Source organism: Corvus hawaiiensis, chromosome 4 (genome assembly GCF_020740725.1).
Source record: "Corvus hawaiiensis isolate bCorHaw1 chromosome 4, bCorHaw1.pri.cur, whole genome shotgun sequence".
Lineage (NCBI taxonomy): Eukaryota > Metazoa > Chordata > Aves > Passeriformes > Corvidae > Corvus > Corvus hawaiiensis.
In genome coordinates this window covers 22,029,302-22,044,312 of record NC_063216.1, presented here as the reverse complement: position 1 = coordinate 22,044,312, position 15,011 = coordinate 22,029,302, and the positions used below count along the sequence as shown (strand labels likewise).

Genomic DNA, 15,011 nt, shown 5'->3' with positions numbered 1-15,011 from the left:
GTCCCTGGCTGTGTGTGCCTGCCCTGGTGAATGCCACACCTGCCTGACACCCAGGCAAACTGGCTGTAGAGCTACAGGCTCAAAGGAGCCTCAGCAAAGGTGAAAAACAGTCAAAGAGGAGTCAAATAAATGCCAGAATTGATGCAAGGGAAGGCAGAGGGAAAGTACAGCCATAAGGGAGGAAAAGCAACCATTTAAGTTGATTTAAACTAATACAAAACCACACTCTGAGCCAGCAATGACATCCAGATTGAACAACAAGATTTCTGAGTCCTGTATAATGCTGTGATGGCTGCCTGCTTTTACTTTCCACAGTAAAAGTCTTTCGGCAAGATTTGAGCTTCTAAGTGCTCCACAAAGCTGCTGAATGATCATGTATTGATTTACCTCACTAAGGAAGCATTGCAAGTACTTGCCATTAGCAACTAGTTGAAAACTAGTCATCAAGGGTATCAGACTGGAAAGGTGTTCTTTACAAAGTGCAATTAGTTGGTGGTTCATAATACCTTGGTTTCATCCATTTTTCATCTCCCTCTTTCAGATCAAAGTCAACTAAATCTCACCTTAAAACACAGGCCATCTTTCTGCTTGATGCCAGTCTTTTGTTGAGTTTGTGAGAAGATGCAGTGGTGAGGGCAAACCAGGAAATCAACTCGTGTACCATTGCTGGATTTCAATGGGAGAAGCATTTTTCAAATCTGGATGACACCTAGTAAATCTTCAGCAGGCAATGAATGAGGCACTTTCAGACTGTCCTTATTTATTGTTGGAATGCAGATTAATATGTCATCCCAGAGGTCAGGTTGGTTTGACTGATATCTAAATTACTGACCTGCTTTTTACCCTCTGTAATGATAAGTCCTATGCCTACCATCCTGTGACTCTTTGGAAGCTCACCACTTCTGCTGGAGATAACTGGTTATCTCCAGAGATTATGGCAGTTTACACATTCTAGAATGTGTTTTACCAAACCTTAACAACTGCAATATATATTTTATTAGATTGGTGATTGACTTATTTTCCATCCAGTCTGTCTTGTTCCATCTGTCTCCTTTATCCCAGTGAGATTTTTCATGTAGGATTTTTCATCCTCTTAGAGCACTGAGCCTATGGGAAGTTGGAGATGGTCTTGTGCATTTGACTTGGCCAGTTCTGATGCTGTGTAAAACTAACAAGAAAGCAATTCAGCCACCGAAATTAGCACAGTTCAAACTTCTCTTGATGGTTTCTTAGCTGATCATGCCACAGGCCTTGCTGGAATAATTTTTTTTGTTGGTCTTTGTAGTTTAGAAATGGAAGAGACTATACAGCACATGTGAAATAGAAATAATGAGGAATAATTTTATAAGCATAAACACGAGGTGAGCATTCCCTGTGAAAGGAAGCAAGCAGATCTCAGCTTCTGCAAGTTAATTTCTGCAGAGCTATAAAATTACAGAGCTGAAATACCAAATGTGCTCTGTCTGAAAATCTGTTTTTTCTAATTAAGCTGTCTTCTTCCATCTCGGCCAAGCTAGAAGTGTAGTTTTTCTGAGTGCTTATAAGATGGTTTTAGTAGTGTCATTAAAGGAACTACATTTGCACAAAGCCTTAATAAATTCTGAATATGAACTGACAGTTTTCAGTCAGGATCTTCAAACAGTTCTTAAAAAGAGCTGTTGGATCCTGTCCTCCCTGGCAGGCAGACCTTCCTGGGCCACGTGTTCTTGTATGTTTTTTTCTGATTCTGGCAGAAATGCCTTGGAAGCCTGTGCTTTTATGGATGATTATTATTAACATTATGAGAAAGGTACTCTGAAATACGAAGGGATTGCTTCTAACAAGGGGTTCCTTGGTTAAACTGGGCTAGAAAACCCAGCTGTCCTAGTTTACTGGAGCTGCTTGCCCTTCTAATTCTCCTTTGCAATGTGAGGGAGAAACAAGGTCTGGTTGCTTTTCTGCATTTGTATTCTTTTAGGTGCAGGGTGAATTTGCAGAGACAGCTGATAGATAAATCACTGCTGCTCTTGTCCATGCAGAGTGCATTTAAAATTCAATATTGTAAATATGCCACATTCTCACTTTTCTACAGTTAGCTTTTGGCATGGGGCCTCACTTTGTGGTCCTAAATGCACTACTGACAGGCTTTAAAGGCAACAGTCAAAATGTAGCAAAAGCTTCTGTCTCAACTTGGCACCTAAACACCTCCTTCCAGGATTGTGGGGGTGAGTTGCCAAATAAATTCTGCTCAGTGTTATCTGTGCATCTGGCCCTCTCTTGGCATGGGATGGGCCTGTGCAGTGGGAAACGAAGCTACAGCTTCAGCAGAATGTTGAAATGTAGCAAATTAAAGCCCCCAGCCAAATGAAACTTGGTGTGAGAGAGTGGGTCAGGCAGGTTCAGCGTTCTGCCTGGGTTGCAGAACTGTTGTAATTATCCTGTGTGGTTTTTAATACTTCTGAGAAGAAAAAAAAAGGTGCACTAATTTTTAGAACTCCACTCTGTTGCCAGCACGCAGCTGTCATCTGAGGGCATCTGAGCATTTCAGCCAGATGAAGCGTTTGTGAGCACTAAGGCTGGGTCAAAAATTACTGTTGCCAGCACAGGCTGAGTTACTTTTAAAGTAATGTGACTTCTTGTGGACGTAGCCATTAGACTGCCATTGAGACTGTAATTTAATTTCAAGATCAGACCCTTTCTCTCCGTTCCAATGCAAAGCATCTGCTGGAAACATGAGAGGACAGACTAAAAAATGTAATTTTACTGTTGGCCTTTCTTAACTTTCAATAGTTGGCTTTTTTCTTTCCCCTTGTTCTTGAGGGCATTCTTAATATAACCCTTGCACATAAATTGGTACAGATACACTCAAACACACAGGTGTATTGAGAGAGACATTGGAATTTGGTGTGCTTGAATAGATTTCACACCTTTCCAGAAACAACCTAGGTGATATGAAAGCTCTCTTGGCAAAAGAATGCCCATATTTGAAAGAGGAAGCTCCTAAAATAAATATGTGTGGGAGTTGCTGAATATAGTTAGTCTACATTTGTCTGTCAGAAACAATAAATCTCAAAAAAAAGAAAAAAAATCTTGATACGTTGATAGTTCTTTAATCTTGAAGGTGAAGTAACACCCAACCAACTCCTGAATCTGCTGTGCATATGGCAGTCCCAATGCTTGTGAATGCTGGTAGTTCTGCTCAGAGCATTCATGCTTTCTGATACCAAGTTTGGTCAATAGCTATCAAAAGCAATTTACCAGGAAGCAATAAAATAAAGCACTTTATCTGAAGCAGGGACTTTCAATTCATGTCACTATATATATAATCCATGTTACCAAAAAACAAGCCAGAGTAGTGCTTGGTTGCCACCTTTGAAAGCATTTCACATACTTGTGGGCTCCTAGCAGGCACAGAAAATTCCCCTTGGTGCCCAAATGGTCCTTTCAATAAGATTTTTTCAAAGCATTGAAAAGCAACATCAACAACAACAAACAATGAACCACCACATCAGTGCTTTGCTGAGGATGTGGTGTGGATTGTCCCTGGAAAATGATCTGAGGTGGATATTTGAAGGAATGGAGTCCCTACGTGTTTGAGATGGCAAAGGTGAAGCTAACTCAGCTCTTCTATCTGATGCCAGAGAAAAAACTGCTTGTTTTGAAGGGCACCCAGTTCATAGGAGATTTCACTGATGCCCAGAGGCTTTCATTGATCTGACAGGTGAGAAACAATAAACAGAATACCTTTGGGTGTGAGAATCCAGTAAACTCTTCAAGAACAGGTAAAACTTGTTGGTCTTTTCCTGCAGTACATTCTGAACCATAGCATTTGTACAGAGAATGAAGTTTGAGCACAGTGTTCAGGCTGTTCTTTCCTCTTACTTTTGTACTTTGTGAGCAGAGGCTTAGATGTGCAATATTAAAGGGGAGTTCTGTACATATCTGGCATTATTTGCTTCTTTCTTGAAGTGCTTGCATGCTTTAGGAATAGAAACTCCAATTTTTATATGCGACTCGTGATGGCAACTAGGCTTCTCAAGGCTTCAAACATCCTGCAAGGAAGAACCTAGGCCAAAGTTTTCCCTTATGACAAGGTTTTTGATGGTTCCTAAACCACTGAATTCTGTTTACTTGGTGCCTTGTGTCTGGACTCAGTGCCTGGGCTCTCAGGGCAGCCTGCAGCTCAGGTTTGTAAGGACAGGACTAACTCCTTTCTTAGCAATGACTGGTGACTAGGTTATGTATGTTCATAGAATTACAGCTGAGGCTGTAGTTAGCAGACACCCCTTAAATTTTACATCGACTAAGAAGGAAACACAGGATTTATCTTGTGAACAAACTACCTCCAACTTTATTACTGCTGTTAGAATAGCAGATTGCTGCAGTATTCTGCCTTGGAGGCATAACAAGTAAATTATTTCAGTATGAAGTTCTTTCATGCAATTTCAGGCTCTTCCCTCCTAAGTTATGATGTCTTTATCTTTTGCTTTGTTCAGCATTTACTAAGTGACAGATGCAGTACAAACTTTACCCATCTATTAACTGCTACCCACAGGTCTATCCCAGGTCTTTCTCCATTCCCATTCCCTAATTAGGAACAAGGTTTCTAAATAGGTTTAAAAATTGCTCTCAGTCTCCCTGGCACTTTACCACATTGCTTGTTTTTATCTAGGTTCCCAGGTGAACTAGGACCTCTAACTCAGGCTGTTGAAAAATAAAAAAAGCAGCAGAATAAACTCAATTTCTAAGTCATCATATAAATTACAAAAGAAGCTCCATAATTTCAAACAGTACATTATTATCCTTCTCCCCTTTACCCCTAATTTTACTCTATCTTTAAGAAAGGAGAAAAGAATGAAGACCTATAAACCAAAATGAATCTGTAATCGGAGACCTAGCACTTTAATGATGACTTCTAATATTTACTACCTAAAATGCTCATTAAAACTAACATGGTAACTGTAATGAGAAAAATGAGTTCCACATTATGCAAATATTTGCACTGGTGGCCCAGGATTTGAATTCATCTGGATTATAGCTGGTGGAAACAGCTAACAAACAAGGTCAAGTTTCCTCCTTGTGTCTGAGACCTTTTTCACAGCTGACTGGGTTGCTCACTCATCAGCTGGGCAAGACCCAACATCCTTTAAATTATCTCTTAAGGGGGGTGTGACTGCTGCTTTATGTGGGGCTCACATACAAGCTCCTGATCAGGGAGCTGATTAAAGGAATTTCCAGAGCTGGCCTGGTTTGGTTGATGGTGACTACTACAGCTGTAATGTGAGAGTTCTACTGAAAGGAGAGCATAAAAGGATAAAAAGCATGGTGAAGGAAGCTGTCAACATTATGGAAAATCAAAGCTCAAGCAAAAGTACAGTAGATTCTGAAAACAGATGTGGGGGAGGTCTCTTATAGTGGTGATTTTAAGGCCCACTTCAAGAAAGTCTGTAAGCAACTGTTTGGTTTTTTCTCTCAAACTCATATTTTTCCTTTCAGGTAGGGTTATATGAATTTTTTTGGAGGCAGAACTCTTGGCTTGATTAGAACAACAGCAACAACACAGAAGTACAGAAGCAATCAAAACTTGTGAAAAATCTAAATGCTTTGCTGTGAAACTAAACTTTGTGCTGGGGAATGAGCAAACATCTTGTTTTGGTGTCATTGGCCAAACCCAGGTAATGCTAATGTTAATTGGAACTAATGTTGCTCTGTCTGCTTCATGTAGCTAGGCAGGGCCACTTGGAGTTTGAATTTCCAACAAGGGGATGAGTTTGCCTTCAAGGGGAAAATATTTCCCAGTCTCCAGCTAAAGTTACCTCAAAGATTTTTTTTTTTTTTCTATCCCCATAAGCCTAAACTAACCAGTTTCACTTTATGACAAGAAGTTTTAAAATCCTAAAGAAATTGCATTGTACTAAAGGGGAGCAACTGGAGCTGTAACCACTTGCACTGTGCACAGAATGGGAAATACTGAGTTACCAGGCTGCTTTTCCCTTGCCAAGTCTTCCAAAGTGGTAGGTATGGAGCATCTCTGGCCTCTCTGGATAGCCAGAGAGGCTATGGCACTCTAGCATGGCACCACTGAGCTGGTAAGAAGTTTTTTCCTAATGCCCAACCTGAATCTCCCACACCCCAGCATGGTGCTGCTGCCCTGTTGCCCCTTGCTTTACCACCTTTCACTGCTGGAAGAAGTTTGGTTCTGTGGTCTTCGGGGTTTAGTTTCAAGTATTTGTAGGTTGCTTTACATCCCTGCCACGCACTTAAAAAGTACAGTCTAGTGAGCATGAAGTATTTTAAACCACTCTAAATGCTGTTCTACTTTACTGCTGGGGATGAATAAGAGTTATAGCTTCAGTTATGGAAATCCTTTAACAGAACTTGAAAATCCAAGATGTGGTGATTTAATATTTTTTTACAACTTGCAGTTTTACCACATCTTTGTTTATACCAAGCTACAAGCTCAGTTTTCATATGACTATCCTTCCTAATAATCAAAAGCCTTTTAAGAGCTGTTTATGGGGACAGGTGTCTCATATCAGCAGACTTAAAAAAAATACTCCAAATAGATGTTATCTCTATAGTGCATGCAGCAACCAGACAAATGCAAAGAACTTGGAACTGCACAGACAGGTGTGAGAAAGCTGATCTATCTCCTTATCTGCAAATGACAAGGGTCAGAGATACACAGGTCTGTAAAGGTCATAGCAGGGAGGAGGAGATGGCAAATGATGGAGTATGGGAATAGTCTGCTAAATTCAGCCATGGGTGAAAGCCAGTGGCAGGTGAGTGACCTGTTGTCAGGAGGAAACACGAGCAGGCAGGGCTGTCAAATACCACTTAGAAATGCTGGAGCTGGGGTGTTTCCACCAACCATTGGGGTACAGTTTCTGACTAGTATGTTTGGGCAATTAGAGAACTCCAGCAACTGGAATAATATTACTGAAGATGCTTCCCATCAAAGCTCCTTAGGGAACAATGAATAATAAATAAGCATAAGACATTGGCTCTCTTGTCCTTTCAGAACTTACCTTCCACATGAATGAAGTTTCAGTGAACAAGGCTGCATCTCCTGATGTAGCCCTGGGAGCCACCACTCTATCAACACAGCTACTGTTGAAATGAAGAAGGACCCAAACAGATGTATCTCACTTTGTTTTGGCAAGAAAATCCTCAAGTCACACTTGAAACACCCTTTGTTTTGAGACCTTCCTTTTCCTCAACCCTGTGGTGAATTTTCTGTGTCTGAAGTTTTGGATTTTATGGAGGTAAGCAATGTGTTACCCTGACTTCACTGCTAAATTTACAGGAGGTGGAACTGACTTTGATGTGGGAGCAGAGATGGGACTGCTGGATTATTTCTGGTCTCAACTTTGTCACCTTCAGAAATTGTCTCCTAAGCCAGAGCAAAAACAATTTGTACTTTATAGTGTGCATGCACATTTCAGCATGCCTGTTGTACACAGGACATCCCAAAAAAACAGTAACTGATTTATCTTGGAAGAGGGTGGGGAAGAATCATATTTTGCTTAGTTTTGGAGGAGAGTTATTGTTACAGCCCAGAAAGAGAAAGAATGTTGGCAAGATCTTCACAGAAACTCTCCTTTTCCTCCTTCTTACCCTGACAAAGCAGTTGTTAAATGACATGCATGTAACAACCAAACTGTCCTCTTCCAATAAAGGTGCCTCTGCTTAAAGGACAACAGCATCAGCCAGTGTAAACTATGGGCTATTTGCTGTCCTTTTTGTGAAGGTCCTGCTGGGGCTTTGCTTGCAGCCAGAGCTAAACATCCTGGGTCTGCCTGGGGTGAAGGAGAGAAGCCTTGCCAGTGATGCTGCCAGCAGTCAGGAGGATGTCTTCTTGCCTGAACCACAGGGCCATGAGCATTTAACAAGAATTTCATATTTTATTAGAATTGTGGTAAAATATTTTTCAGGCTTGAGATATTACAGTGATTTTTAATTTTATTTTTGCTTTGTGTCTACTGAGAAACAAAATTCCAGCCTAGGTCCTACTGCCTGACTGCAGGAGTGGAAACAGTGACAGAGCAAAATATGCATCTACCACAGGTGGTTGGTATGAACATGTGAGAGATCAGGGACCGCTCTCCAGGGCTGCACCTTCATTACCTTTGTTTTCTTTCCTGCTGGGAATCAGCTCACTGCTGTTTGCCAACTTCAATGGAGAACCTGAGAGCAGGCACACATTTCCCAAGGCTTTGGCCAGCCACAAGGAACAGGACTGTTTGATTGATGCTGGTAAGTGCATTTTTTCCATGAAGTGAGTGCCCACAGGATGGGTAGAGAGCAGCGTTTGCCTCTGTGCTGTTCAGAGCCCACCCAAGCTGCTGTGTTGTGCCCACCCCAGATTTGTTCAAATGATCCTTGACCAAGCATCCATCCCACTGCTCTAAGGCAGATGGGCAGAGATTCAGATGGCTCAGGGATGGGGCAGGAAGCTCCCTGGTCCTGTGGGAAAAGTGGGTGTGCACAATGACAGAGCATCCACCGTGTGCCTGACATTTGGTCACTGAAATCACACAGGGAATCTTGCACATGGAACAGTAAATGTTCCTCCAAAGCTGCTCCAGTGCTCTGCTGTGTTGGATCAGGCTGGGGGTGCTGGACTTGTTTTTGTTCTCATTCTGAGTCAGGACATTAGGATTTGAAGGCACGTTTCCATTGGACAATACACAAAATGGTAACAGTGGGGCCCAACTTCTAAATCTACATATAAACACCTTCTTAGACCAGGCCACCTCAGATTCTTATGCTTTTTTCTCTTTTTTTTCTTTTTTTAATGCTTATTTAACAAATCCACATCTGTAGCCACTACAGTGGATGTGAAGAACATGAGGTTGCTTTGTAAAACACAGATCCATGCCTTTCAGATGCACTAAATAGCTCTTCTTTTATAGGTGAGCATATCATAGACTGTAGAATTCTTTGTGGCCTATTTATTATCCATAACAACCCTCACAATGGGTTAATTACAACCCTGAGGTAATGGTGAATTTGTCCACCTCTCTTCACAACAGCAGAAAATAACTGATATAATCAGGAAACCTGTCCTTGGAGGATGGGTAATCCATGCTGTGTATGCAGCAGGAATTCTTTTAAAGGCCTCTGCTCAAATCTTTCACACCAGAAGACAATCATTCCTCCATCTCTTTGTGTCACTCAAACTGTGCCAAATCTTTTGCAATAACACTTGCAAGAACATTACTGCTATCCAAAATACCAGTTCTTGACTTCCAGGTTTTAAGTAATTCCAGGTTGAGTAGTAGTACCACTAAAACAAAACACAAAAACTCCCTACAATGCTGGTGCAAATATTGCTTTGTAGATTCTCCTTTTTATTACCATGTATATATCATCAGACCCGAGTTTCTCATCCCAGCCTCCCTTTATGTTAAAAACTCTTATCTCTTGTCCATATGCTTTTAAAGTAACAAATATTATCCTATTATAAAAATAGTATTTCAAGGCTATATGTATCATATGTTTAGAGCACCTTTTTTTTCCCCAGCATCTGGAGAGAAGGAACTCCTTAAGAACCCCTGTTTTAATTTTCAGAAAGATATAATGCCTCCACTGCTCTCACTGCAGCATCCTGCGTGCTGCTGCGTTGTAACTGCAATGCAATGGTTGCCACGGTTCTCCAGTCTTTAACAACTGTGCAGGGTTTAAACTCATACACAGTTTTTAGCTGGGCTAAGCGCAGTATCCAGAGTTTTGAGTTAAAACTCAAGTGTGCTCATGTATCCTAAGGCACAGTGTGCTTTCCAGGCAGAGTTCAACACTGATAGTACAACATTAATTTTGTTGTTATTCCAAGCCAAACACAGCTATTCTGGCTGGAGCCCATTTTCTTATGACCTTTACGGGCTTCAGAAAGTTTCTGAACTTTCTGAAAGATTTCACCCTCCTTGGCAGCAGCTAAAAAAGCCCCTATCACTATTATTTTTCTGTGGCTCAGACATGGCTATTTCCCTTTCTGGTGAAAACACAGTAAGGATGTATTTTTGAGGGTCAAAAAATGCCTTTAAATTTCTCTAGAACTGAGGAAGACCTTAAGCCTCTTACTGAAGCTGCAGGAGGTCCCAGATGTTTAAATACAATCGAGGTAGTAGTGGTATCCTTCTGAACCCCAGAAAGAAGAGCAAGGTGGGGATTTTGGGGACCCAGCTTTTTTCAAGGTGCAAGTGCTGGTAGTTACACTCAGTCCTATAGCTGATTACAAATCAGAGCCTCCAAAATGCAGGCACAGGTAAGAGAGAGCTTTGTGCAGATTTGGAGGGAATATGTATGGGTCAGCACTGGAAAAAACTGCCTGATGATGAGCACTGGATTTGCAGCTGGTGTCCTTGTTCCCTGTCATGGTCATGGTGCTGCTCTGTGATGATGGGTGTGTGCAGAAGCCCCTGATACCGCGGGGGTATTTGCAGTATTGGCTCCAAATTGTAGCTGCTAAGGACATGCCTGCTTCCTCCTCTCTGTATCTGTGCATATTTAGGCTGGTCTGAGAGAGGACTAAGAATAATAAGATACAAATAAGAGAACGGGAGCTTAGGTTGAATAATTGAAAAGTTTTTAAAGAAATGTTAAGTTCCTAAACTTGAATTATTTACGGTCACACTGTATACAGCACTGGAAGATACAGCTGAAGGAAGGATGCAAGCAAATTCTAATTTCTGATCCTAAGCCTAGAGTGCCTCTAATGTGTATTTTAGGATGTTTTTAGCTCTGAACATGTGAAATAAGACAAAATTAGTTTATTTCCCCTTCATATGCAAAGCGATTAATAAATTCAAAGTAAGCCTGTAGAGAAAGGAAAACCCCTCATCTGTGTATAATGTCTGCACTAAAGCCCTTTTTGTCTTTGGTGTATTTGAGCAAATCTCCCTGCTGGGTTTTCAGTGGGCAGATGCTGTGCAACATCTAAACCAATATTCCAGGCATAACTCACATGGTTGCACCAATATCTGATGTTCCAGGGCTTGTCAGGGTGTGCTGTGATGAGCTCAAATATGCATTTCTTCCTCTCTGATTTCTGTTCCCAGATCTTTGTCTCCTATTGGATGATGCCTTAAGGTCATGTTATCTTCCCCATGGGATGGGTCTGGAGTATGAGTAAGGAATGTAAACTGAGGTTTTAATCAGCAGCAGTTTAAGTAAAGGAAGGGAAGAGCAGCTGCTGGAGTTTAAATAACTTGGGAAGCACCAGATCCGAACACTTTGCGTAGCTTGTGCATGATTCACTGCTCATCAGGCTGCCTCATGAGCCATCCCCCAAGAGAGCTGTGAAGCGACACTGTTGGGCTTTTTGGCCCCGAAAACTAAAGATGGGAGAATCTGGCAAGCTGGAAGCTCAGTGTGGTGACACACAAACAGGCAGCCTGAGTGCCCTCAGCTTCAAGGGGCTGCCTTTGGAGCACGGACTGCCAGCCTGAACAGTAGCCAGGGGAGGGCTGGGGTTCTCGTGTGTGGCCTATGATGGTGCCAGCTCATTTCACCTGCAGTTTTTTTATGGGCCCAGAAGGGGAGGTTGAACCTCTCTTAATAGACAACATGTTCCTTCTCAAAAGAAAAAAAGCCTCACAAAATGCCAAGTAACCCAAACCCTGTGTCCATGCACAATATAATGCAATATTTTACATAGTTTAATTCTCTTTAGGAAGGGAGGGAGAAGAAAAAGCACTAATGTTTAGGATTAGTGACAGTAGAAAATAAGGTAGGAGGATGAAACGAGGAAAGGAATGACTAGTTCTCTGGCAATGTCTATAATTTACTACAAAATTATCTGTACTATTCAAGAGTTTCTACTAAAACAATTCCGTGAAAGATGGTTGTAGTGGGTAGTGGTTAACACACAAGACAAGAGGACCTGGGGTCAGTTCCTTGTTTAGCCAAAGACTCTTTGGGCACTGCTCAGCATGTTTAAATTCAAGATTTCAAATCTCCTCTCAGGAAAAGAGCAAGTGGGAATGTTCTATTTCCCAAGCCCAAGACTATGGTGAGGATGATTCTAATTATTTTTGAGATCTCCAGCGGCCCGTGGTGAAGTTTACTGGCAAATACCAATTAAAGAGAGGTTAAAACCAGCAGATTCTGGGTGGTTTGACAGGTCATCAAAACTGGACAAAGAAATTATTTGCAGGGGGACTCTGATGCCAGTAGGAGCATTAACACAGCTTGCCTTCAGTAACACTGACCTGCTGCAGAAAAATCTAAGTCTCCATACCTAGATTTAATTTAAAAATTAATTTGGCCTTTTGAAGGAAGGGCTAAGGCTTGAAAATACATTTGCTGCATCCCAGCCAAATAGGTTCACTAATAACAAAAAGACCAAAACCAGATTTTTTGCATTAGAGAGAGCACTTTATTATTTCTCTGCTTTGTTTTCTTTGGAGTCCTGCTGAAATGTTTTTGATTGCATACAAGTAGGAGATCGGTTGTAATAAGGCGTGTCTCATGTTTCTTGTGTTGCTGCCAGGCCTGAGATACTTCTTTGTGACTTTTGAACACTGCTTTGATTTTAAAGGGGCACTATCATAGATTTTTTTACGTTGAAAAAGACCTTTAAAATCACTGCATCAATAGAAACAACCCAAAACCTCCGAATTTCCTTTCTAAGGACATTTTACTGAGAGGTACACATATATCTAAAAGTACCCAGCACCATTGTTTTGTTTTGTTTTTTAAATAGCATGTGAGTTTAACAAAACTAAATGTGTGAGTATTTCTAAAAGCTCCCCTCCTGATCTTTTAGACTGCAATTCTTCATTCCTATGTTACTCTGTAGTCAGGTTTACTCTTTGTACATTAATTTTGCTGACCATTTCTTTTTAGGCAGTAAAAGTAGACTTGTCCAGGCTTCCTGGTATTTATTCATTCATGGCACATGCAGTTACTTGGGTTAACAAGTTAGAAGAGAAAGCTGGATTTTAATTGTGTGTTTTCTATCATATTTGAAAAAGTTACAAAAACAATTTCCTCAACATGCGGTGCTGTTAAGTTCCCTTCCCCTGTGTTGTTTTTGGACCTGCAGTATTTTGAATATGACATCTTACAAAATATAATAGTATTTTTAAAACCTCCTACTGGAGTGCATTTGATTTAAGTTATTCAAAGTGAATGTGGAGGACTAACAGCCCTCTGAAAACGATCAGTGACGGGAAAGCAGCATTGTTTGCTTACCTCCCCAGGGCACCTTCTGTTCTGTGTGCACGTGTGGGACTTTCTGGGACTCCTCGGAGAACTATGTGCATCTGCCAGCAGAATTCTGCTCCCTGATATCCAGAAATACATTTGGACACAGTGCAGTGTAATCATCTGCTGGTTCTAAGTTTCTGGTAGGAGCCAGACCTTTAGCCAGGAATGTTGAAATGAAGATGCCTGGTGACCTGCGCGGTGAGGTCCCTACTCCAAGGATTTTGCATCTCCTTCTGGACAAGAGCAGCCATATAAAAGCTCCTGTGCCAGCAGTTCAGTGTGAGGGTACAGGATGGGCTCTGTTTGAGCAGCAGGGCTTGTCAATACACATGACAAAATATCCATTGCCATAAAGGTAGCTCACTTCCCCTAACTTCAGAAGAGTAATGCCAGATCACATCAGCTGATAACTCAATATTTGTGTGAGAATTTCCTATTGGTTTAATAGAAAATCTGACCCCTGGGGTTTTTTTTGAGAAAAATCTGACTTACTAAATATAGCAGATTGGGGTTTTTTTTAGTGCTTCTTTACCATCTTGAGCGTCATACCATGAAAACAGCCTTCAGGTGCTCAGGAATTTTTTTCCCTCCTGTTATAGATTCCCACATGTGCAGACACAGCCCTAAAGTTACCAAATTGCGTGTAATTGCTGTAGGGAGGATGATAATTTCAAGTAAAAGAATATGAAGCAGGATTAGATGAATTCCTTAATCAGCACAGAGCCCAGCCTCTTCTATGCATGTCTATTACTTCAAAAATAAAGGCAAGACCACACTCCCTTCATTAGATATAGATTATCAACAGAATTGTTTCAAAATTGCAATTTTCCTAAAATAATCACTGAATCACCCACGTATAATTTCTACACCAACTAGCAAAGAATGGTGGGTTTAAGTGCAGCCTAAAGTGTCTGAAACATAGTGCCTTAAACCTAGTTCTAGTTAAAACCCTTTCTGGACACAGATAAAACACAACAGCCATATGAGGGAGAATGAGAGAAGCAAGGGATGATAAAATCTATGTAAAATCAGTTTTGCTGTTGTTACTGATGCAATCTCAATGGAAAGAGGCTTAGGAACCAGTGAGCCCATGAAAACAAGCAATACAAAAATAGTAATTTTAACTTCATTGGTGCTTTTATAATGCAGGTAGTGAAATAGCTTCTTGTGCATACTCATGGAGTCTGGAGAGTCTTATGTAGCTTGTGTGAAGAAACAAAAGAGTGAAAAGCTACTAAGTTCTGAGCAGTGCACTTGATGCGTATCCACTGTAGAAAATTTTTGGTATAAAACAGTCTGAAAAGAATTTGCTGCCAATCAGCATTTCAAACTCCTCTGTATAGAACAAAGGCAGTCACCTGGAGCTCTGACTAGTGGTAAACCTGGATGAAACTTCATCTCAGACATCCTGGAGAATCCATCTTTGGTTATTCTTATACGGATATATACAGTGACAACAAGGTGATTAGGATTAAAAACTGAAAAAAAACCTACTCTCTGGCCACTCAAGTCTTAATAGAAAATAAAATCCTTTTTTTTCTGAGATACTTTGTGGTTCATGATGGCAACAGCAACCATGTGAAGATGGTTTCATTAACTGCTGTATGATTTCTGTCTTCCATGGTGTTACACTCTGATTCAATCTTTTAGTGAGTTATAGGCTTTTGTGGTCCTGCTGTTGATGAAATCCGCCTTCTTAAAGTCAGCCTTTGGAATGAAAGAAACAGAACAATTCATTATCTTCAGTGCTGATTCTGCAAGGGAAGGGTGGGTCCAGCTGCCTAAAAGCTAAATATGGAGCCATGGTAGGGGTCTAGGCA

The 15,011-nt window shown here is 41.0% G+C and overlaps 1 protein-coding gene and 1 long non-coding RNA gene across 3 annotated transcripts in view; one reads left to right on the top strand and one right to left on the bottom strand.

Annotated features, from left to right (window-relative positions):
- The first annotated feature begins 5,471 nt into the window (after positions 1-5,471).
- LOC125324334 lies at positions 5,472-8,217 on the top strand. The gene is made up of 3 exons (XR_007202936.1): positions 5,472-5,654; positions 7,001-7,244; positions 8,135-8,217. It is a non-coding gene; the product is annotated as an uncharacterized LOC125324334 (long non-coding RNA).
- Positions 8,218-12,335: 4,118 nt separating this feature from the next.
- The window catches only part of PKP2 (plakophilin 2), a 38,990-nt gene continuing 36,314 nt past the window's right edge, over positions 12,336-15,011 (bottom strand). For both annotated transcript variants that reach the window (XM_048302293.1, XM_048302294.1), the window contains exon 13: positions 12,336-14,898. In XM_048302293.1, coding sequence (XP_048158250.1) covers positions 14,830-14,898 — 69 coding nt within the window. In that variant the 3' untranslated portion in view covers positions 12,336-14,829. The remainder of the gene's footprint in view (positions 14,899-15,011) is intronic.